Below are 25,067 nucleotides of genomic sequence, written 5' to 3' on the forward strand. Positions count from 1 at the left end.
TCATCTTGTATGCCCATGGTAACATTTGGCACATTATTTTGTACTTGCAAATGTACACATTTGTGTTCCCCAGGAGACAGAACCCTGTAGGGCCAGTCACACTTTCTTATTCCTGTTTCCCAAGTCTTACACAGTAGTACACACACACACACACACACACACACACACACACACACACACACGTGCTGGTAGAGGGTTTTACAGACCTTTGGATCCCTTTGGATGGAAGAATCTTAATGTCCTTAACCTTTATGTACACCATTTAGTTTTTAATTTAAGATTATAAAGACCAAAACTAAAAATAGATCAATGCAGCAGTTTTGACAAATTTCTTATATCTATTTAATCAAAGAGGGCCTGATACAAACTATCTGGTTGTAGAACTGTCAACCTATCTGCTTAAAGAAGAGTCTTAATATGGTGCACAAATCTCAATTCAGCAAAGGCGAAGGGAAAAAAAATCAGTATGTTGGTCAACTTTTCCTCCCTCTACCAACAGCTTAAATTCTGCTTGTTTTTTGATCTTACTAATGATCTTGCCTTTTAGTCACCCCCTTTGCAAAATGGAAGCAAAAAACACCTGTACTTGGAGTTCACTGAACAATTGTGACAACTATTGGAGAGGCTAGAGTAGAACACATACAGAAGTAGAACTATTGGAGAGGTTCTAGTATCAGGATTGTGCTTTGTAAGGTAACAGACAAAATTTTCACACGAAAATAAATTGTAAATCTAGACAGAAGATGAAACTATTTGGAAAAGAGATCGTGTTTATCATGAAAGCTTTGACACTAAAAAATAAAACTAAAGTCAACAAATGTCTCTGTGATCCTCACTGACCTATGTGTGATGAGGATGGAAATAATTATAGTTGATATTCAATGTTCCTTGTAACAAACATTTGAATGAGTGCAAAATGTATTATTACAACAAGATAAAAGTTCATACTACACCTGTACACAAAAATAGAGCAATGATGGAGCAGCAAGTTGATCGCAATCTATGGATGATTTATATTGAATATTAGTAAAGGATTTCTAAGGTGAACTTCTCAGCATTGGTTTACTGATGATAGATACCTAGATTTTTTTTTTTTTTTAAGTTTAAAAATACAGTACATATTGGTAGGACTCACACGATTCACTAAACTTTTCAAGGTTGAAGTCGTAAGTATAGAGGACAGATTTAAACAATGACCGGTGGAAATAAAGCCTCTTGAATATACATATTCCATGTGAGTTTTCTTTTCTCGTTATGCTTTTTAATAGATATTTTCCACATGCCACTGGATACCGTGTAATTACCAGGTTGTTGAAGAAATATTATAGAGGAAAACAAGTGTATGAGCCATTTCTTTCTGGTTGAAGTATTTCCAATTTATACCTATCATTGTGGTCCAGGGTAACGGAACACAATTTATTTGTGAAGCATCTTTTGATGAAGATGCACGGTTTATAAAGTAAAGGTATTAATTACAGCACATCGAGTAACAGAGGAAAGGGATGCAATCCAGGAAGTGCTTAGCGAAGGTTAAAATTGTCACACACACACACACACAAAAAAAATCTATTTTTTTTTTTTTTAGCCAACTATAAGTAAAAAGGAAGACCTATTCAGATTTTTTTTCCCCCTTGGAAAAAGTCTACACTAATTCAGTGGCAATGAACATTCCTAGGGTCTTAGTTCACTTACTTAGTAGATGAAAGGGACAACTGTTAGGTGTCCATTGCAAAGGAGCCAGAAGTATGGCCACTGAATCTCCACTCTGCCCCTTATGTGATCCCTTGATCACTCCCAAATCACAGTTTATTCATCTGTTATAGACCAGCATCCATAATGGTACAGTTGGCCTTGCACGTTGAAATGAGGATAAAATGAAGTAATGCACTTGGACGTATTCTGTAAAATGTAACTTTCTCTCCCTAACTGCAAATCCACACAGAACGGGTACAATAGAACTAGCTGCATCCCCTAAGGCGGCGGGTGGCGGGGGGGGGGGGGGGGGGGGGGGGGTGGGGGGGGGGGGTGGAATCTTCCTTTTCTTTGCAAAGGTTCTACATTTACGCCTAGGGCGTGGTTACTGAGAACTTCACATTAAGGGCTGCATCTTTTTCATCAGGGACCCAACGATAACAACTCAGAAAAGTGTTTTCTACCCCACACAGCTACATGCGCCTCCCTAAAGAGATCTCCACAGCGTTCATCTCATCCTCTCTCCGATTGCTGTCTCCAGGCCACATCCAGAACTTTTCAAACAACTTAGGAAATCTGCCTTGAGTCAAATTGTTACTGATCAAAACTCCTCCTGATCAAAACGGCTCCTCGTCCAATGTAATTGTGAGCACATCATGTTCTTTGCTTCGGGGCTCCCCCGTAGTACTTTACTCACTGAGTTCTAAACTCCAAGTAGTCAACCAGAAGCAGATAAAAAGCAAACCCCTGGAAACGTTAAGCTTTTTGCTCAAGAGGATGACTTTCAATCTTGCTTTTTAAATGGGGCGGGTTGAGCAGAAAATGTCACAGGAAGCTAAAGCAGTGCTACTCAACACGGGGTCCAAGGACTGGGTGCCATCTGTCCAAGTCGAGGCAAGTACAGAAAATGAGTAGAAGAGCTTAGAAATTTCCAGAGTTGTTTTACAGAGCAATCTAATGTCTGCTGAGCCCAACAGTAACGGAAAAATGAGGGCTGAGTTTTATATCTAAATAATTCATTTTTAATACAGCTACAAAATTATTAGGGGGTTACAATAGAGCATGTTCTGTGTTCTTCAAAAAACACTAAGCTTGCAAATAACAAAAACTTGGCCCTTCCCTCCGGATCAGTTGAGAAGCACCGGGTCAGTGGATAACGCCTATGTGAAAGCTCTTTTGAATGCTTCTAGGCAATAAACCATCAGTCCAAAACTCTCTTCCTGTCCTCACATGAGCAAAACCCGAGGATGCTAGCCCCCAGGGAGGGACAGGGCAATTGCCGGAGGCCAGCCTGAAGACTTGCACAGATGTTTTGCACATGGCATCTTGGAGAAGGCATTCGTGTACAAGCTGCGACGGGCAACGGCACGTGTTTGCCAAGTCTTTCCTGAAGTCCTCTGAGGGGTATTGCCTTGTGCCTTCAAAAGTATGAAACGATAACAGTTAATAGAAATATAATTCTGGAGTCTCCATTTGGGGAAGTAAGCTTTGACACTCGTGTAATCTAAAAAGAGAATACTCCACACTATCGTATCAACTCTGACACAAGCATAGTATAGGTCCAATGTAACCTGATGGAGGCCAGTATATGGAGAAAGATCCAGAGAAACAGAATTTCAGAGATAAAATGAGCGTAGGAGGGTGAACAGAGGAAAGGAGCTAGTCCAAGAAGAGAACAGCCAGTAAGTAGTCATTCAACATGCACTTATTAGTAAGACCTTAGTAGGGAGGGCCGATGGTTAAACTTTATACCCACAGTAAGAATGTACATTACTTGTAATTTGTGATATCTACTTGGTACACTTGTTTTCAAATATTCTGAGTATTTAATGTTCCTCTAGGGACTCTTTTCTGGCATCTTTATAAAGTCACAAGTATCCCTTTAGCTGTTTATTAAAAGCACCGCGTACCGCGTGAGAGGTAGCATTTCAGCTGTTACGCACGAACTAAAGGGATACAATCGACATGGTCCTCGTGCCTAAGCTGAATTGTCCTGGAAAAACAGAGACTGAATCCAGTCTGTTTCTGTCTTCCTCTAGAAACTCCACCTATATTAAACATGTATTACAAATGAGTCCCGGGTATCTCCTATGGGCCAGGTGTGTGCGTGTGTCTGAATGAAGACAAGATGGCCCAGGGGAGCCTAGAGTGTAGAGCCAACAGTGGCCTGTTTTCATGAGCTCACGGAGAGAAAGGCTGTCAATGCAGCAGGCATGGGACCAGGTCGAACAAACAATCGCATTTCTGCATTGAAAAAGCACCCACAGAATGCCAAGAAATCATGTGGCAGGAAAATCAAACGGAGTTCAGAGGTTCAGGGAAGTGTTCTTTAAAGAAATGATATTTAAGTTGAGACAAGCTGACGACTACTAAGAAATAGTCTGACGATGAAGGGCAGAGCTTGATTTCCAGAAAGGCACTTGACTCATGATGGAATAAATTTCTTTTTAGGAATAGTCACACAGTAATACACAGGATCCATTAATTTATAATAGAGGATAGTTTTGGCATGTGATACGCGGAAAGAGTCTTTATAGGGTAAATATGTTACAACCAATATCCTGTAAACATCTGGTTAAATAACTGTTTTTAAAAGGCTACAGAATGTTCACTGATCTTAACCTACCGTTTGGATGCTGAAGTTATTATTTATTGAAGTTCAGTATGTAGCTTTCCTGCATCGGCATTACCTGAGATGTTGGTTTAAAATGTCAATTTCTGGGCTCTGTATTAATCTACAGAATCAGAATGTCTTTGAGTTGAAACCACTGAAAATATGGATTTTCAACCAGCATGTTGAAAATATGGATTTTCAACCAGCATCCCAGATAGAAAACCTTTGGTCTAATAAAAATCACCACTCACATAGCAGCCTCTTTAGACCAATAATGTCATGGCTTAAAACAGTTCAGTACTTTCAATTAGTTTGTATGTATAACTTATTCTATATAAGATGATTGAATAAAATTTTCTGTCTTGATTTAATTATGCACTTTACTCAACAGGGATCTATCCCTTCTCTACCAAAGTTACAAGGGAAAAGTACACACTATATACTTATGTCCTCATCCAATACCCTGTGAGACTTCTTTTCAAGATGCAGAAATTGTCTTAGGTTTCCGGCATGCATCCCTCTGGGGCCAGAAAGATAAACTAAGAATAATAAAATGTCCTGCTTATATTTTACATGTTTCCATTGGTTGGAGTCAGAAAGGCAAGGGGAACACTCAAGGTGGGGCAAGAACTGTAAGTAATGGCATCCGTGGAGCCTCTGGTGGTAACTATATTTTTCCTAAAGAAATAGTCCATGTTGGCTCAGAAAAGTTAATAGTTTCAACTACCATGTGTTTATTATTAAAAGGCTGGAAATATAAAGCAAACAAAGAAAGTAATAGTAGAGAGAAAATACTTATGATCTCAATTAGACCTCAGAGGTTATCCGTCTAGGCATCTGTGGTGTGGCACCCCTCCCGCACCCCACTTTCACCCTATGGGCAGAAACACTTCCTCAAGTGCTGGAGGTCCTGGAATCCTCGCGTCCTCAGCCCATCGCCGCTTGCTTTATGAAAACTCTCTCTCTCCGGGAGAAAAATGCCCCCATCTAATGCCATAGAGCTTCCTGGGGCAGGGAGAATAGACAGGACCAGAGAATAAAGGGGTCGAGTGGACCCGGCCATGTGATCCCTCACTTCTCCCGCCCCACCTGAGGACTGTGTGCCTTCCACTTCCTAGAACATGCTCTCTCCTTGTCTCTGAACTCCCACTACCACGGGAGCAACACCCCTGTAGGTGCAACTGGCCTCGCTCACCAGGAAGAGGTGGGCTTCTCTCACACAATGGGAAAGAGCAAGCATCGCCTCTGGACATCGGCTGTCTCTTGAGACTCCCTTGCCCCATTTTGATGGTAAGGGGAAGCGCAAGACCCCAGACTGGGGCAGGGGAAAAGGGTGTCAGTGTTAACCTGAAAATCAGCTGCAAGACATAGACTGTACCTCATCCTACTAACCTTCTTATAGATTCCTCCAAGAAAAGAGATGTAACATGTTTCCCTAGGAACTGTGCTCTGAATGGATTACAAGATGCAAAGGGATGTTAGTGGGGCAGGGGTGGCCTCTAAGGGATGTCACGGCAGCCTCTTGAGTCCACTCCTTTCCCGAATCAGTGAACACGGGAAGTGTTGCCGACTGACCTTTCTCAACTAGGTCTTGCCCCCAAAATCGCCACTCTTGAGACGTTTACAAAGTTGACAAGTTGCAAAATTGGCAAAAAGAGCCACCTCGTCAGAGGTAATCCTTCGGTCTTGGGGGCATCCCACATCCACACTAGTGATGGGGGGCTTTAACGCGCCTCCTTCTCTCCTACTTCAGGAACCCCGTGAAGAAACTTTCCAGCTCCACTGCTCCCCAAAGGTCAGCCAAGTTGTAGGTTGCAACTGTATTGCCCAACCCTCCCTCCCCCCCTTCCAAGTGTTAATTCCAAGAACGCCCTCCAATAACTACCCTCAAGGCAAATCCGGGTCTCCGAGGCCATTTCCCGTGACCTGACCTGCAGCATGCCCCCAGGAGACTAACTCAGTAACTAGTGAGTGGCAGGGCTCGGCTCCCTGCAGACATCTGTCCTCATGCATCCCACACAGTCTCCTACAATGCACAGGAGAGTGAGAAGCGCATTTCCATAACCTGTTGAGAGGCGTGCACTTGCAGATCAGAAGCAGCAGCAGCTGAAGAAGCCGCGGGGCAGCCACATACACGAAAGACACAACCCTGGACAGAGCGCTCCTTGTTTCTTTCAGTCTACACCCGATATACTCTTATTCCCCCCCCCCCCCCCCGGGCTCCCAGCGGCTTTGATTTCTAGAAACTTCATACTGTGCATGAACAGGTCACCAGAGAGAGGAGGACTCACTGTGTTTTTATCTGAGCAGAGGAGGAAGCAGAATGTCCTTAATTCAGTGAGCCCAGAGCTAAGTCCGCCTGTGTTTCTCCTCATACAACACGCTTGTTCTCCACACCCAGGGCGAGTGACTTCTGTTCACGCGAGCGGTATGATGCCCAGACATACTACAGAAGAGTTCAAGCAGAATACGCGTCCACGGGCCCAGGCTTTTATTTTTATTTACTTTTTAATTATTTTTAGAAGCTCTCCAGGTCATACTATTCTACACCCAATGTAAGAATCGTTGCCCTAAAAGGAAGAAAGAAATATACAAGCTGAGGAAAACGCTCGTCCATTTTACTGATGATATCGCGTTGAAAGAGGGGAAGAAAAGAGGTTTATTAAGTAGATTAAAAAAAGAAAAAAAGAAGAAAAGAAGCATGTCTGTGGAGCTTAGGCAATAATTTGCTGAAAGGGTGGCAGATTTTAAAATCATACCTCAAAAAAAAAAAAAAATCCCTGGCAAAATTTCAATGAACACAAAAGCCTCCTAAAATGAAAAAGTACACTGGTTTCACATGACAGGACTCTCCTTGGGATATGTAATTGCCTCATTTAAAATATAGCGGGTTTAAGAAGTAAGAGGGCCTTTCTCCAGCTCGGGTGCCCTAAGAAGAGCTAAGCCACGTTTTCGCCTCTAAAGCAAGAGATCCTTCGGAAATAAAGGAGGAAAACAACGTTCCTTCGGAGCCCTCTTGGGCCCACTACAACCACAGGGCCACGACGCCCCGGCTCCCTACCGCTCACCATCTCCAGGAAGTGTTTAAGGCCCGAAGGATAAAAGTTCCCACGAGCCAATGTGACAACATTTGTAAAGCTGGAAGACGAGGAAAGAGAAAAAGGGAGGAAGAGCGCGGTGGAAGGACAGGCGGCAAGAAAGCCAAGTCAATAACCAGTTGACACAAGAGCAAGACATCTTCAAATAGCTCTTAGCGTCGCAGACTCTGGAAAGGCCTCATGGGTTTTCCCCGGAGACACCGCTCGAGGCTATCTGTCTTTGTTTACAGGTTGTTCTGGTATTACCAGCAGGACTCCACCAGTCCCACACAGGCATGCATGTGGGCACGCGCACACACGCGCGCGCGCGCACACACACACACACACACACACACACACACGTGGCTGAGTCCTCCCTCCTCCCTGCTAAAGTGCAGCGAAGGAAGATGAGTAATTACCTTGCCTAAAATGAGTTTTGCAGTTCCGTTTAGCTTTGAAACCGAAGACGTTCTAATTTTCAAAATGCAGTCAGTTATCTGAGTACTTTCTTAACAGCCACATTTATGACTCTTTATCCCTTGTCCTAAAAAGGGTATTAAATTTTGGAACTCTATTCTGCTATCCATTATTTCACAGGCCTGGGATTGAAAAGGAATAAAAGAAGCTCTTTGGCAGCACAATCACAATCGGGAAAGTGAATCAGAAGCCTATTGAAACCGATTCACGTCTGCGTGGAGCACCACGGCACAGGACGAGAATCAGGGAACCTGCGACTAGAGCCACGGGTTACTGCCCTAACATTGGACAACGCTAAACTGGTACCTTCTTGGAACTTCAGTTCATTCATCTACAAAATGGATTGAACTAGGAGGTCTTCAAAGCTCTCCTTTCGTTCCTAAAACTCTACACATCACCTCTAAGTAAACACGAGTGACCCACAGGCATCCATCCAGATTCCTAACATACGCTGTCTACTCTGGGGACCGCACAAGACATTGAGACCTAAGTTTTAGGTGTATGAGAATGCCTTAGCTTAAACGAATCTATAAGATCACATGTAACAATTGTGTAGTTATGCCACCTTGGGAAAGTTGGGAGTGTTTTAGGACACGCTCAGACTACTATATCCTCAGAAAATCCCATAGATTTATGTTATAAGATTCTTTTCTATAATTTCAAAATGTCTGTTTTGTAATGGCTCGTGGAAAAAAAAAAAAGACATTAAGACATTTACTTCCGGGCACTTGGGAGAATTCGTCCTATGTATGTATAACAGCTTGCAATTTGGTTAAAATAATTCAAGAGAATTAGTTTTTCATTTAAAGATCTGTGTCAACAACATGCACAAGGTATCTTTACAGGGTATGGGAAAGTAACATGCTACCTAAACACAACCATTTGGACAAGTACATCTGTTGAAAAGGAAAGAGTCATGGTATTTATCATTTGTCTGATATGCACAAATTCAATTAGTATCACTTAAAATATATACACACTAAAAAAAAACCCATTTGCTCTTTCTTTCCCTGAGATTTACAATGTTATACATTTTCCCCGTACTTCATCCTGTCATATTACAGACACATGGTCCAGATGTATTATTATATTTCAGTCTGAAAGAGTACAAAGCTGTACTGTGACGATAATGATTTCCTGGTAGAAGCCTGCTACTGAGAGACATTAATACAGAGAAACCTTCCTGGAGGGCATCTTTGTGGGTGGCTATCCCCCCGCCCTTGTTTTCTCTGCTGCTCCTATTAACTAAAACTTCCTTTGCGGTGGACCCCAAAAGGAGAAGAAGAGGGAGGAGGAGGAGGAGACTAAGGGGAAGGGGCAGCCAACTGAATCGCCCTCCTTTTATACTCCGTGTGATTGAAGTAAATAAAGAATCCCATCATGAAACGGATGTGTGTTGTCACACCCAATATAAAACAGTGACCACTACGGCCAGCTAATTCTGGACTGTGATACTATGTGAAAGGGACCTATTTGACCACGGAGTTACGACAGAAGTTTTTTCCTGCAGGCTTCATCCAAGTCTAACTCAAAATGCTATGACTCCCGTTAAAGAACGTAACTTCTCGATTCCCTCCTGTAACCTTATGTTTCTTTGCTTTATATTTGCAGTCCTCTTAGCCGCCCTGCTCCACATATTGTTTCATAGCTCTTTTATTCAAATAGCTGATAGTGAGAACTAATATTTATTGAGTGTAATTATGTGCCAGACACTGTGGTAAAGGGGCCTTTAATTCACTTACCAGCCGTCTGCGGTGGGCGTGATCGGCCTGGTTCTACACAGGAGGAAACTGGGATTTAACAGGATTAAATGCTTTACTCAAGCTGACACGACAATGTCCCAGATTTGATGGGAGATCTTCCCAACAACAAAGTCTCTACTCTACCCGTTCTTATCTATCCTGCACTGGCACCTACCCATCTCCCCCCATAAGAGACGAATGGCCTAGAAGATCTTGGATTCTTGCCCTCCCCCAGGTGAAAAACCCGGCGATTAGTAAATCAAAACAGGAATTTACAGCTACCCAATTTTCCAGGTTCTGTGTCTGAGGCAACCGCGTCCTCGCCCCACCCCTACTTGTTGATTTCCCATATTCCACCTCAATGGTTTGCCAATTCTGTCCGTTTGTCACTGCTTCGCCTATTACGGCCCTGAGTTGGATTGCATTAGTTCTTATACATGACAACAACAAAGAAATTCACTTTTATGAAAAACGTGCAGATTCTCACTTGTCCTCCCCTTTGCTGCCATCTCTAGCACATAGTGTTCACCTGGCTGCCACATGCACCTGATGACACCACACTCATGGCACTGTTCTCTGGCTCGTGGTTACGGGAAGGTTCCCTACAACTTTCCACTCTGATGTCTAGCTTAGCATTCGCTTTCTCCAATGGTATGACCCCAATGACCGTAATATGCATCATGATCCTTTATTTCAACACAAAAAAGAAACCTGGCTATTATAATTTTAAGATGTCATTCATTCTACCTGACACTCCAATTTCTGAGGGCAAAATGTGAAAAAAAAATGCATCTTAAAATAGGCAGAATGTGCTGCCTTTTGGTTTGTGTCTCTTACTTCCTACTTCGAACTCTCCTATATTGTCCCACATTCTCCCCCCTTCTGAAACGCAAGGGGCTTTGCAAAGCAAGAACACACTGCCTAAGGCTTTCTACAATCAAATCCATCAGATCCCAGGCCAAAATTATCCATATTTCACATTTATCTAACATGAAAATCAAGGAAAGCCAAGTAAAAGTAAAAAGAGCACACAAAGCATTGAATATGATCTGTTGCTCAAAGAAACATAATGAAAAAGCTTCAATAAATGGTAGCATTTTGTTTAGTACTGCCACAGCATGCATTTTCTCTAGAACATCTTTTAAGATAATCTTATTTTTATTATCTTTACACAATCAAGTCTCCATTGCAATCACACCGAGTGGCAGTAAACTTCTGTGACAAGTACAGTGTGATCCGATGTTGTAAGCAATTTATAGTTACCACCATTAATGAAAACTCTAATACCTGGGGTTCCGATCTATAAACTGGACCATGATAATACAGTTATACAGGCTTTTAATCCAGTGAAAAATGCTTTGTAACGAAATGTGTATTCACTGGCATTTATCACAACTGTATTTATGTCGAGGAAATGTCTCAAAATCTTTGTGGGAAAAAGACTGAGGCATCTACCTCTTTCTCACAAACACCCATGTGATAAAGAATAATTACTAATTCCCTTAATACAAACAAAAGAGAAGGAGAAATCACAGCTGGATGATCCATGAAGGAAGAGAGAAGGAAAAGCCACACGTATCCCTTTTGGCATTTCATTCTTTGCACTTGTACTCGACAGACACTGACCCCCTTTGAGCCCTAGAGGCCATGTCAATTCAGTCCTCTGGAGTACAAAACCCGGAAAACCCTCCTTTTCCTTTTCTCCTCTCTTCCAAATTCTCTAAGAAGTCTTCCATAGGTTTCACCACTCTTTAGAAAAGATTGGCCTCAGCAGCCAAGCTGGGGCTCCACGGAACGTGGCTAGAATTTCTAAGAGTCGTTTTTTAGTGCACAGAATGTCAGCATCAGGGGCACTTCAGAAAAATACCTACCATATACCCTAAAAGAACTAGTTAATGTAGTTTACAAAACTCAATATCCAAGAACCATATACACAAATTAGCATGGTAAACAGAGAAAGCCATATGTCATTAATTAAAAGCCAGAGACATCGATGGAAAATAAAGGCCAAAGAGGAAGAGAGAGAGGAAAGAAAGAGTGGAGAATACATACAACTCTCAGGGCAGAAGAAATCCAGACGAGTCGACTTGCGTTTGTTTTCCCAATAATTCTGTCATATTCTAAACAAATTATAAAAATTGGAGCGCCTGGGTGGCTTGGTCAGTTGAGTGTCCAACTTCGGCTCAGGTCATGATCTCACGGTCCGTGAGTTCGAGCCCCACATCGGGCTCTGTGCTGACAGCTCAGAGCCTGGAGCCTGTTTCAGATTCTGTGTCTCCCTCTCTCTCTGCCCCTCCCCTGTTCATGCTCTGTCTCTCTCTGTCTCAAAAATAAATAAACGTTAAAAAAAAATTTTTTTAAAAATAAAAATAGTGACAGGACTCTTGGACAGACTCCCAGAGTGAACTTTAAATTATTATTACATATTACATCATTTAGCACATCCCCTAAGAATTCTTGGGGCGCCTGGGTGGCGCAGTCGGTTGAGCGTCCGACTTCGGCCAGGTCACGATCTCGCGGTCCGTGAGTTCGAGCCCCGCGTCGGGCTCTGGGCTGATGGCTCGGAGCCTGGAGCCTATTTCCGATTCTGTGTCTCCCTCTCTCTCTGCCCCTCCCCCGTTCATGCTCTGTCTCTCTCTGTCCCAAAAATAAATAAAAAATGTTGAAAAAAAAAATTAAAAAAAAAAAAAAAGAATTCTAGTGCCATGTCTGGCATCATCTAGACAGACAGTGGCTAACAGTGGAAAGGAGAGCATGGTCTGTGAGCAGAATGCCTGGGGCCAGGGCCGGACTCCATCACTTATTAGCTATGTATGTAACTTTCTTCCAGCTTTAATTTTCTCATACATAGAAGTTAACTGGCACTCATGTTTCCCCCAACTTCAAAGAGTTTTTGTAAGGCTCGAGTGAGAGAATGGGTTCAAAAATATAGCTTACAAACTACAAAATATGAAATAAATAGCAAATTTTTGTTAGGTTAGTGCTATTTAAGAACTCCACATATGAAGGACAGTCTCAGGACCAAAATACCTTACCAATTTGTATGCATATACAAATGCAAAAAGCAGATTAGATGTGCACCACGGGAGTATATCCACATGCAAATTATACACATAAATATATGCACTCACATATACACGTGTGTATGTATATATATATATACATATATACACACACACACACACACACACATACACTCATACATAAACTCAGAATTTTAGGTTTCAAACGGAGATGATAAGGACTAAAGGTCTGAACAGACAAAAAGACATTTCATTCCTAGTTCTCAGATTAGATCCTTCATGAAGCATTTTGCAAATTTATAAGATCATTGCCTGAAAATCAAGAACATTAACGAAATCTTTAAACTTTTGTTCATCGTTCTGAGAGCCCTTTTGTAAATAAATAGAATTTCTTCTGTTCAAGGTGTCTAACTGATGTACTATATTACACACAGTGACTCCATACAGTACCTACTTCAGCGTTTAGCGGAAGCGTTTTGAACTAACCAACTGCCTTTCAGAAATAGTCCGTAACAGTGGGCTTTCTACAAATCGTAGTACGATGATTTAATGTCGCGTTTGTTTTCTTAAAGTATTTCTGGCTACCTGGGTAAACAGAGAGGATGAAGAGCCAGTGAGTGAATGTAAAACTCAGCGTGTTGTAGAGCACTCGCCTCTACCCTTTGCTCCCCAAGGTCCTGTTTGTGATCAAGCCTAAGAGTCAGCTCTTCGTCGCTAAGACGTCAATCCTACATGCTTCACCCCCAACCAGGTGCAAGAAGTTGTTTTTCTCACCAGTCTTCTACGTTTCGGGATTTGAATGTTTCGTTAATGAACATCTCCAGGTGGATACCCCTCAGGCAATTTCACATGCAACAGTGTCAGACTGCAGCTTAATCAGATTATTTCCTGTCTTGAGCCAGAAACAAGGGAGTCACCACTCACCGTACAACACCGTGTGGGAGGTACCTTTGCTAATGCTGCAGACACACCGGTGACTAAGACGGGCAACCTCTCTTCTCCCCTTCTGTATCCCTCCAGGCCTTCCTAGCTCCGCTCTTGTGTCTCGACATCAAACCTACTCCACCTTCCAAATAACTTTTATCCATTTTCTCCTTTCCACTCATTCCGACTGCCGTATTTCAGTCCGTACCATCTCTTGCCTGGAGTAGTTGATCATCGCGGACTTGATGCCTTCAGTCTTCTGCCTCCCGGCTGGCCTCCTTTAATTTAAAAGTCTTTAACTTTAGTAAAGTTGGCCTTTCTGAAATCCCAACTGGCTCAAAACCAACCATCTGATGTACCAAAACACACACAAGAACCAAGAGAAGACCAACAAAAATTCCTTAACAAGGATACTGACATTTCACGGCGTGGCTCTCGATTCGTGGATGCCACTATTCTTTTGTCCTCTGTGGCCACCTGAATCACTTACAGACCCCTAAAGAAATTATATTATCTCACAGAGCCATGCCTTGCACAAACCATTCCTTTGGAACAGGAATCTCTTTTTCTCATATCCCATTTGTTTAGGGACCACTTTCTCATCCTTTAAGCCTCAGCTGAAAAATTATCCCCTCTTTAAAGATTTTGCCTGATCTCCCCAGGCTGATTTTCCTGTTCTTGCCTTTAATCTTTCATTGCACATTTATAAAATCCACTACCAGACAACGCTGAGGCTGTCTGTAAGTTGCCCCATGTCATTGTGACCCACAGAAAGGACAGGAGTCTTTCTTTGTATATTTGTATCCCCAGTATATGGCGACAGGAGCATACAGCCCACGTACAAATGTATGAACGAAGAGCGAATTCACGCATAGCTTAAAATCATCATGCCGACATGACTTCTTCCAGGATAATTGCAGACCATGAATTTTTTTTCTTTTCTTTTTGCATTTCCTTATCGCGTAAGTTTGGTTTTCAACAGGCAAACTATCTTAAGCTACAGGTAAAATCTAAAGGTGAACAAGGCGAAACTGTCTCGAGTAGATTCCTATTGAAGGCTTTGACCCTCACCACCCAGCTAACCATCTTAGACTCGCTAAGACTTGCATCTTAGTGAAAGCAGACACAACTACGCTTCTCTTTCTTCCCATGCAGGACACACAAAAACGGCGTTCATTCTGCTCTTCTCTGGATTACACAGGTATCTGGCAAGTGGCATGATGTGAAAGGTCTGTCTGATCAGTGAGCTGGTAACATCAGGAGTCTGCGAGCCACTGGGAACTCGTGCATTTGCACTAGTTGAGCAGACGGCACATGGTCTCGAGGAGTTCTACTCTGGAGCATTTATGCATACACCCACTAACACCTGCACAACTGAACTGCACACATACTGTGACAGATAGGCTTTCTCCCGCCATTCTCCCTCAGCTCCCTCCCTTCCTCTTCCCTTCTCTCTCCTCTCCCCTCACCACCCTTCTTTAATTTCAGATATCCTGTGTGTTATATAGGATGCATGGATTCCATAAGGCACTCCAAAGCCAGCTATTTAAGTGATGCTGATCTCAAGTGGTTGCCTGTTTTTAACTGCTTGGGTCTTTAAACCTACGTAATGGTTTGAGCCAACAGTGTAGAATCTGGCACGTAGTAAAGTGGCTCTAATAACTTCCACCGTGTTCAAAGATTTTGGAGGGGAAAGAACTGTGTGCATTAGTGATACTTAATAAATGTTTACTGAAATAACCACCCGTTATTCCGGATGCCTGTTGTAGCTGGACCTCTCTACCTAACCAGCCACTGCCCAGATGATTCAACTTTAATCCACTGTCCACTTAATGAATCTGAATCAATTCCTGATTATAAGAGCTTGCTTTCAGTGTGTTCAAGAGGAGGACAGAGTTCAGTAAAAATACAGGAAAAAAACCACAAAAATCCTGGCAGCTGATATCTGCCTTTCTTCTTAATTTTAAGGCACGGTTTCAGGGTTTCTGTTTCACCAAGAGGTAGCCCGCTAAAAAGCAAATGTGATTTACTCTTCTCCATTCTTCACACTGCTTATTTTGCCTTGAATTTCACCAACTTATTCAGGAAATATATTACCCATATATCTCCTGAGTGCAGAGTTCTATTAGTCTCAGTCTACTTAGAAACTGTAGTTTCTTGGCTATATTCATCTGCGTAATAGATTTCAAAAATACTTACATCAGACCATCTGCTCAGTGCTGAGAATGCAAAAATAAAAGGCACACATTTTCCCTCAAAGAGTTCATCCAAGAGAAGAGCCAGTTCAATAAACAGGTAGCTATAGCTCTGCCTTATTATATTGTTGCCCCTGCCTTTATATATCTGGACAGTATATCCAGTCCTTCATGGCACAGAATTCAAAACTAAAGCAGCTCTAATTTTGTTCTTCCATCTACACCCTGAACACTTAGCCCAAATCTCCTGAAATTTAGACTACGAATTCCTTCAAATGTGCTACTGACCTCTGAAAACTAGTCTCCCTGTTCATGCTTTTAAGACGACTCCTATCAGGGGCGGCTGGGTGGCTTCAGCTCAGGGCAGGATTTCACGGTTCATGAGTTTGAGCGCAGTGTCGGGCTCAACCTGACAGGGTTGAGCCTGCTTGGGATTCTCTCCTCCTCTCTCTCTGCCCCTCCCCGGTTAGTGCTTTGTATCGCAAATAAACAAACTTAAAAAAAAAAAAAAAAAGAATACTCCTATAGGGGGTGCCTGGGTGGCTCTGTAGGTTAAGCTTTCAAGTCTTGATTTCTGCTCAGATCATGATCCCAGGATCATGGGAATGAGCCCCACGTTGGACTCCATGCTGGGCACAGAGCCTGCTTGAGACTCTCTTTCTCTCTCCCTTTGACCCTCTCCCTGACTTGTGTTCTCTCTCTTTCTCTCTCAGGAGGGGTGAAGAGGGGAGGGGGAGACTGCCAGAGGGAGAGGGGGCTGGAGGGGAAGGGGGAGTGGGAGGAGAGGGGGGTGGGGAGAGGAAAGGAAGGGGAGAAGGGAGGAGGGGGAGAGGGGAGGACGATGAGGAGACTCCTGTCGTATCTTCTAGAAGGAACGACAAACACTCTGTCAATTCTTATTCGGTTACATTGAACTGAGACCACTCTACCAGTGGCAGGAGCACCAGCACCTGTGGCCACAGCCACAGAAGGGAAACAGTAATGCAGAATAGTTGACAACTGCCACTCCAAATCGAAGTTTCAGTAATCCTTCTTAGACCTACAGGCATCTAAACATATGTGGCACAATTTAATTCGAAACGTTAGACAAGTATTTTTGCTGGACAAGTTCGTTTGACATATTTGCATATGCAGGGGCGCCCGAGTGGCTCGGTCGGCCGAGCGTCCAGCTCAGGTCATGATCTCGCGCTTTGTGAGTTCGAGCCCCCATCGGGCTCTGAGCTGACCGCTCAGAGCCTGGAGCCTGCTTCGGATTCTGTGTCTCCCTGTCTCTCTGCCCCTCCCCTGCTCACGCTCTGTCTCTCCCTCTCTCTCAAAATAAATAAATAAATAAACATAAAAAATATTGAAAAAAATGTAAATGGCTTTACATATTTACATATGCATGCATATATATACATAAGTATAAAATCTCTCTGAAAGTTAAAAATATTTTTTGATAAAATATTTCTAAGTATTTGATAAAATTTTTCTAAGTATTTTATGCATGGCTCTCGACCTGCACGTGTCATAAAAATGTTGCTTATGATAATGACCCTTAAATCGTTTTAGCAGAAACACATAAAATATGACAGTCTCGTGTCAGAAATAATAGGTTTTCATTGATGGGCATGAAACCAAGGAAATTATCTGACCCAGAGAGTTATCAACCCTTAAAGCTATCCTTTTACAACATCATTCGGAACAAGAAACCAAGCCCTTCACAGACAGATATTAATATATCCAATTAAACATTTTCAGTAGAGATTTATGGTTTGAGATGCAAAGGTGGATTTATTCTGCAGCGAATGCACCTTAAGATTCAGGGCTGTGTACCTGCACAAGCCATTCCCAAGACCCAGACATGGTGGGGATGGGGCGGGGGGGGGAGGCGGGGGGAGATTTGGCACACAAATGGAATCACAATTTTGTAAAACATCCAAAAGCAATTTTTAGATTTTTTTTTCTTAAGAAGCTTTAGGACCCACAAAACTCTGATCTTTCATGTTTTTTTTTTTTTTTTCAATGTTAGGTATGCTCCTGAAATGTCATAGGTCATACCAAAATGTTTGGCTTGAAAACGACTTCCTCATTAATTTCCATGACATAGTCAGGTACATTCACCGTAGAAACACAAGCCCGAATATGTTAAACGCTACACGGAGACCGTCGTCATTACCAATTCATGTTATATGTACCAATTCAGATCCTATTAATGGGCGGCTTTAACTCAAATTAACGGCCCTCATTTACTTCATGCCAAGTCCCATCTCTGGACCTAGAGAACCAAAGATTTCACACGCCAATCAATGTAGGAGAGACTTGTACTTGCAATGAACAGTACCATTATTTATAACACATTTTAAAGTGGATGTTCACAGTGTCTATGTGATTTAAAATTTCTGTTGCTCTATTTATGATCACAAATTTCATTTTGTATACTTAAAAGTTCAGTTTTGTTGGAATCCTCGTCCTGGTTCTTGTGTAGGAAATAAATCTTCTAAATCATAGTACTTTACCATCCTAACTTTCATGCTTTTTCTTAGGCCCAATATCAGAATAAAATGAGTAAGTACACCATCCATGATGTGTATAATGAACTCTAAAACTAATGCCACCAGGAAAATTATATTAAGTTCCCTAAACACCATTAGATATTTTTTTCGTTAAATTTTGTCATTTGTTCCTCACCGCCAAGGGTTTTATATTTTCTCCTTTATATAATATCTACTACGTTGGGCACGGTGGTCTTGGAAGGCTAAGAATGAATGAATTTTCTACAAATAGGTATGTCAAGTTAGATCAAATGACCCGACTTTGCCTGAAAATTGAGGCAATGAATTTTACACTGTCACTTTAACCAAACATATTTTAACTAAATTGAACTAAAGACAGCATATAATCTTCTCTACCATGCTGGCCACATATTTTAAGAAGATGATCCAGTTTTCATTCTGCTTCTATAGAGAACTATATACATGTCCCTTTGGGCTGAGAAGTACCCAATACAATCACGTGTATTTTCAAATGACGTACGACACACATGCTTGTTTTGAACGTAGCCATGGTTCTCCAATAATTAATTTCATAAACATTAGGTCAGATATAATATTTTGGAATCAGTCAAATAATAGTTTAAAAGGACTGCTTTGCAATAGGATTGTTATAATAAATTAACCAAATTCTAATTAGCCAAAATTCAATCCAAGAGCCATTAACCAAACTGCAGTTGCTGCAACCACCATGAAAGAACACAAGCTCCGTTTCCTTATCATCTTTTTATTTCTCTACCTGTCTCTCTACTGAATACCTCGTTCCAGAAGGGACATACGATGGCTCATAAGGATATAATGAGAAGAGCAAGGCAGCATCAGAGAACCAAATGTGCCAACGAAATGACTCAGTAATAAGGAGTTAAAAGATGCTACCAAAACTTGGTAACCACTTAAGTTCTAAGCATTCGGGCGGGTCAAGGACAATGTCTCCATAGCAGACACACGGACAGGTTTCCTAGGACTTATTTTCTCATAGTATATTTGAACTGCAGCTCACCAGTTACACCAGAGGACAGGAATTACATAGGGATTGCACAGCCGGCCCGATAATCCAATTCCCCTTTCTTCTCTGCCATCATCTGCTACTCACTTCAACCAGCCACCTCGGCCCCTTCTATTTCCCCAAAAGGATCAGGCCACTCTCGGCTAAAAGACACTACTCTTGCTATTTCTCTGTTTGGAATTTACTTTCTCTGGGTGTCCTCTGGGTTCATTCTGCATCTCCTCTTGGACTTTGTAAAAATGCCCTTTTTAGTCAAGCTCACTACCCTTCAAAAAACGGTCACCGCTTTATGGATACTCTTGATTCCCACCCCCTTATGTATTTTTCTCTACATGATATATTAGGATCGGTCACGTTATTTTTACTTGATTTTGCCTCTGTCCCCTACTAGGATGTACACTCCATTACACTTTTGGGGCCTTTCTCCGTGGGTACTTTCAGCTGATATCACTCTTGCCTGACTTATTCTGCTCAGGATTTCCACCAAAAAGACCAAGGTGATAAAATAGGACATCAGACATTTGTGAGCACTCTTTGCAGCGTCTAAGTCAAAGATCCTCAAGGTATTTTCTTCAGCCCACCAACTTTCTCTGGAGGGGCCATAAGGAGATGGGTCAGAATTTCAGTAGGAATTTCTGTACCATTAAATTTTCCATACAAACTTTTAGACCACTAGGGGTTAGTACTAGCCCCTAAATAAATTTGGTATTTATACAGTGAAATTAGAATACGGTTATTGTTTATGGATTCTAACACACCATTCTATAAGAAATATGGTTATTATGAAACAGCACATTTTTGCCAACCTCCTAGGTCGAATATTCGTACGTAATTAACTGAAAACCCTACCGTTTCCAGAAAGGATAAGGTATTGTCAGCGATGTTTTGGGCTTTTCAGAATTTCCAACTGCTACTTCTTTCATAACTATTTAAATTATCTTCATCGTTATCAATTTACTTTTCCTCTGGTTTGTTTACTTGCAGCAACGTGTTGCCTAATGACAGTATTAAAGTGTTCATGCATCGTGCTCAAAATAGGACTTGTGCGTATTCTCTTTGTTACAGTGGATACAGTGATTCTTCAATATCCCAGATTCTGCATTTGTGAACTTGGCTCCTCACTAAAATGTACATGTTCTTGGTCATTCGTGGACATGCGCCGAGCAGCAATAAATTGGGAGTCTCCTTGTTCATCGGTGCCCCTCTACGGCTGAACAAGTTACTGCTCTGCCTTCCCGTTTCAGCTCTCATGTTGCAAACAAGTGTACTTTTTCAGGTCTATATAGTACCACATTTTCATATTTTGTGCTTTTCGTTGGTGCCTTTGAGGTTTAAAATTGCACCCCCCCCCCCACCGCCACCTCCACATACTGCTAAAGTGCTATCTAGTGTTTCCAGATGCAAGAGGGCTATGATGTGCCTCAGGGGCAAAAAATGTACGTTAGTTAAGCTTTGTCAAGGCATGAGTTAGTGCCGTTGGACATGTGCTCAGTGCTAATGATCTACCAACTACGTATCTATCTGTCTAGGTGTCTTTGAACAGAAACTCATAAAACAAGGTTACAGGGTGATCACAAGATGAAAATGTGACCAGTTAGGTGGTTTCCCCAGGAGCAATGGTTCAGTATTTTCTAATTCAGTGTTTGTGGCAATTTTATAAAAAACTGAATTACCATAAATAGTAAGCATTAACTGCATAACCGCCCATCCAATGGAAAATTGTGTTCCACTTTAAGACTTCTGTTAATATTGGGGCGCCTGGGTGGCGCAGTCGGTTAAGCGTCCGACTTCAGCCAGGTCACGATCTCGCGGTCCGTGAGTTCGAGCCCCGCGTCAGGCTCTGGGCTGATGGCTCAGAGCCTGGAGCCTGTTTCCGATTCTGTGTCTCCCTCTCTCTCTGCCCCTCCCCTGTTCATGCTCTGTCTCTCTCTGTCCCAAAAATAAATAAAAAACGTTGAAAAAAAAATTAAAAAAAAAAAAAGACTTCTGTTAATATTAAATTCCATTTCTACCTACAGATAAAAGTTAATCAACAGGGTAGAAAGCAAGGTCCTTTGCCCTATTTAAGATAGTAACTCTTTCTCCTGAGTGTCAGATATTAAAATGCGGTAGACAGAGTGTAAGGAAACGAGGGATGGACAGAGGGAAGAGAGAAGAGTGGAAATGGCGAAAGTAAAAAGAGCTTAAAAATGAGCTTGAATTCCACCTATTCTATTGTATATTTCCTTCTTTCTGACAGCACTGCCTCTTAAAATGTGTAAAAGGTTAACTTGTAAACACAAAATTATTTTTTTCTCAAGCGAAATAGCTCTGAACTTGTACCAAGAAACCACATTCAAATAGTACTTCATAGTAAAAATAGTTATTCTATGTACATTTGCATAGATTTACATAAAATGTATATGTACGGTCAGATTATATTCATGCGACTTGAGAGAAAGAATTAAGTGTTATTAACCTGATTTCTTACTTAAGTCAAGGGTTTTCTTCTCAATTATTTTTTATCATCTACTGACTGTCATTGCTATAAAATTCAGCACGTCTGAGACAGAAGAAAACAAAAGATTGAACGGGGCCAATCTAAGTAAAGGGGACTAGACAGGTCCATCAAATCTGAGGATTCACTGTCAACTCTCTGATAAAACGGCAGTGGTGTATCCATGAGACGGAATTAGAGCTTGGCAGATGTTCCTTCTAAAACACTGAAAGAGGCGGTCAATGCTTCCCATTCTATCGCATCTTAAGCAGTTCTGTGCTTATACTTTATAGTTCCACTGACTTCCAACAAGTTTTGGTGAGACCATATGTGATTCAAACGTAGACCACACTAGTGCAACTGAGTCAGAGATTGAGAGAGGAAAGTCCTCTTTTTTGCCTCTCTGCCAAAAGGTCGTGACCAGCGGGAAGCGAGTTAGGCAGTTAAGGGCACACGATTTAAGGACCAACTCACTCTCAGTTTTAGGCAAGTATTAACCCTGCCCTTCTGTTTCCCTGAGAGCAAGAGCCATCCTAAGGATGAGGCACCAAGGGCACAACATTTAAAGAGGTGCTCACTCAGGAAGCCTGGGTGGCTCCGTCGGTTAAGCGTCCGACTTCGGCTCAGGGCATGATCTCGTGGTTCACGAGTTCGAGCCCTGCATCGGGCTCTGTGCTGACAGCTCAGAGCCTGAAGCCTGCTTTGGATTCTGTGTCTCCCTCTTTCGCTGCCCCTCCCCCGCTCCCACTCAGCGTCTCTCTCTCTCTCTCTCTCTCTCTCTCTCTCTCTCTCTTCCCCTCTCTCTCCCTGAAAAATAAAAACAATAAAAAAATAAAGAAGTGCTTACTCTCATTCATGCAAGTTCTGGTGGTAGAATAAAAAAAAAAAAGAGGGAGGTCGTATATTCCTGGCAACAAAATTAAAACAGTTTTCTCTGTGCAGGTGTATGTGAGTTCAGTGCAAGGTACTGTTGAATCAGCACAGCATCAGTTCTCAATTAAAGCAATAACAGACACTTAGGTATAGCATTTAGTTGCAGATCAGCATAAACACAAAGGAAAAGTCACTGACTCCCTGAAAAAAAAACATTAAAATCACTAAAAGGCTGATGACACCTTTCAAGGAGATATAATCGAAACTAAAATAGACACAAGTACAGGATTTATTTCCTTTAAGCAGACACTGTTACAGATCCACCAAAAGGGACACTTGACTAGTTTTGTGTGCATTTATTTTTACGGGAACGTGTCACGTTTTATGTACACTTATTGTTAACTTGAGTCACAGTTAGAGCCTGGTGGTGTGTGAGAGCAGCTTATGCCTTAGTAGAATTCTCACTTCCTCCGGGCAGGGGATAAAGGAAAAAAATTACCCTAAGTCACGGGGTCAATCTGTAGTAAAGAGTTTGTGAGGGGCGCCTGGGTGGCTCAGTCGGTTGAGCGTCCGACTTCGGCTCAGGTCATGATCTCACAGACTGTGAGTTCAAGCCCCGCGTCGGGCTCTGTGCTGACCGCTCGGAGCCTGGAGCCTGTTTCAGATTCTGTGTCTCCCTCTCTCTCTGACCGTCTCCCATTCATGCTCTGTCTCTCTCTGTCTCAAAAAAAATAAATAAACGTTAAAAAAAAAAAAATTAAAAAAAAAAAGTTTGTGAAGTCCGGATATGTATTCTCTCCACTCAATTAGATGCTTATGTTTGGATGGATAAAACATAAACTTATCCCTCTGAATGGATGAATTTGCTCCAGACTGAGAAGTTTTTCTTTTTGCCCATAAGCTAGCCTCATTGCAAACATCAATAAGCATCCTAGGAGCTTTTGGGTGGCTTTAGCATTCATTCCATCTAGAAACCTTGTGGTTTTTCATGGTTAAACTGTATACAACTTGCCCTAAAACTCACATGGCTTTCATTTGGATACAGTGAACTGAAATCATGATTTCTGTACATGAAAAAATTCTAGCTACAGAAGCATTTCTTCACCTTTATATTGTAGAACTGAATTTAAAAACGCCCTTCTCCCTCTGTAACACATATCCTTTGGATCACTTATTTCAAAATCTCGTCTTTCACTTTTTTTTTTAATTTATAAAAAAAAAAAGAAAAATAACCTATGGCCTTGTTTTTCCCCTCTGTTTTTTTTTTTCTTTAATCATATTCTTGAACACCTGCCAGCCTGAACAGATTCTTTGCAATGGCAGTTCCTAGAAGCTGGTAGTATTTCCGAATATGAACACTTTCTATCCCACCTCTTGTGCCCTGGCAAAACTATCAGAATTGCAAAACATTTGGTTTCTATTTATCCAATGATAAGAAGGGAAAAAATACATGTTTATACAAATATTCAAATTACATCAAGACGTCCAATACCTTTTCTTCTCTCAAAATGTCAGAATTTTACTACTCCAAAAATGTTATGCAAGCAGTATTCTCAATACTTAAGCTGGAGATGTGTAAATGCGACCATTTTTTGGAACTAAAATGAATTAGTTTAACTTAGTTTTTGCATTCAGAACTCAATGGAGTACTAGATGGGCACACCCTAGCAATTGGTTCCAGCCAAACTTCCGACCAAATAAAAATGAAGTTCGAACCCAAAGCATGGCCAAAAAAATAGCCGATTGGGGAAAAAAATAGCAGATTAACAAGCAACCTCATTTACCTAGTTCCATCCAACATCCCTCTTCTTCAGTAGAATTCTAATGCCACTGGAATCTCTTGCCTCCTAAACTCTCAAAGATGTCATTAACTTTCTAGATTTGGAAAGAGTCTGAGAATAAAGCAATCCTGTGTGTGTGTGTGTGTGTGTGTGTGTGTGTGTGTGTGTGTGTGTAAGCTCTAACCTTTCTGCTAATGTACAGTCTGAAAAGCTGTCTTATGTAATTTTAAATCTCATTTGATCCTGCATATATAATATTTAAAACAGCAGCAAAATCCTGAAAGCATTTTCACGGTACATATCAAAGTATCACTTATCAATTACCAAAAAAAAAAAAAAAAAAAAAAAAAAAAGCATAGGAATTGCAAATTCCGTTTCTACCCTAATATTTTATAACTGTAACTGGTAATTTTTCTCCCCATCAGAAATAGCTTTCAAGTTTCATGCTTCATATATTTCAAAGCACTTTAATACAGGTCATCTGCTGGAGGTTTGGGGTCTACTTCGTGGCCCAGGGGGACTGTCTGTCCCTCTGTGATAGATAAAAGAATAAGGAAGGTGATTTAAATGACCTTTCTGTGGGTGGCTCAGTTGTGATGTCACAGTCTTGAAATCAAGCCCCATTGGGCTCTGCACCAGGTGTGGAGTCTACTTGT

General features: G+C 41.6%; 1 protein-coding gene across 5 annotated transcripts in view; it reads right to left on the reverse strand.

Annotated features, from left to right (window-relative positions):
* The window catches only part of CDH7 (cadherin 7), a 129,164-nt gene that overhangs the window by 76,582 nt on the left and 27,515 nt on the right, over positions 1-25,067 (reverse strand). Inside the window, exon 1 of one of the 5 annotated variants that reach the window (XM_058691857.1) lies at positions 6,598-7,398. The exons of the other annotated variants lie outside the window; for them this stretch is intronic. Coding sequence (XP_058547840.1) covers positions 6,598-6,681 — 84 coding nt within the window. The 5' untranslated portion in view covers positions 6,682-7,398. Of the gene's footprint in view, positions 1-6,597; positions 7,399-25,067 lie in introns of those variants that run through there. 5 annotated transcript variants of the gene reach the window in all.

Source organism: Neofelis nebulosa, chromosome 11 (assembly GCF_028018385.1).
Source record: "Neofelis nebulosa isolate mNeoNeb1 chromosome 11, mNeoNeb1.pri, whole genome shotgun sequence".
NCBI lineage: Eukaryota > Metazoa > Chordata > Mammalia > Carnivora > Felidae > Neofelis > Neofelis nebulosa.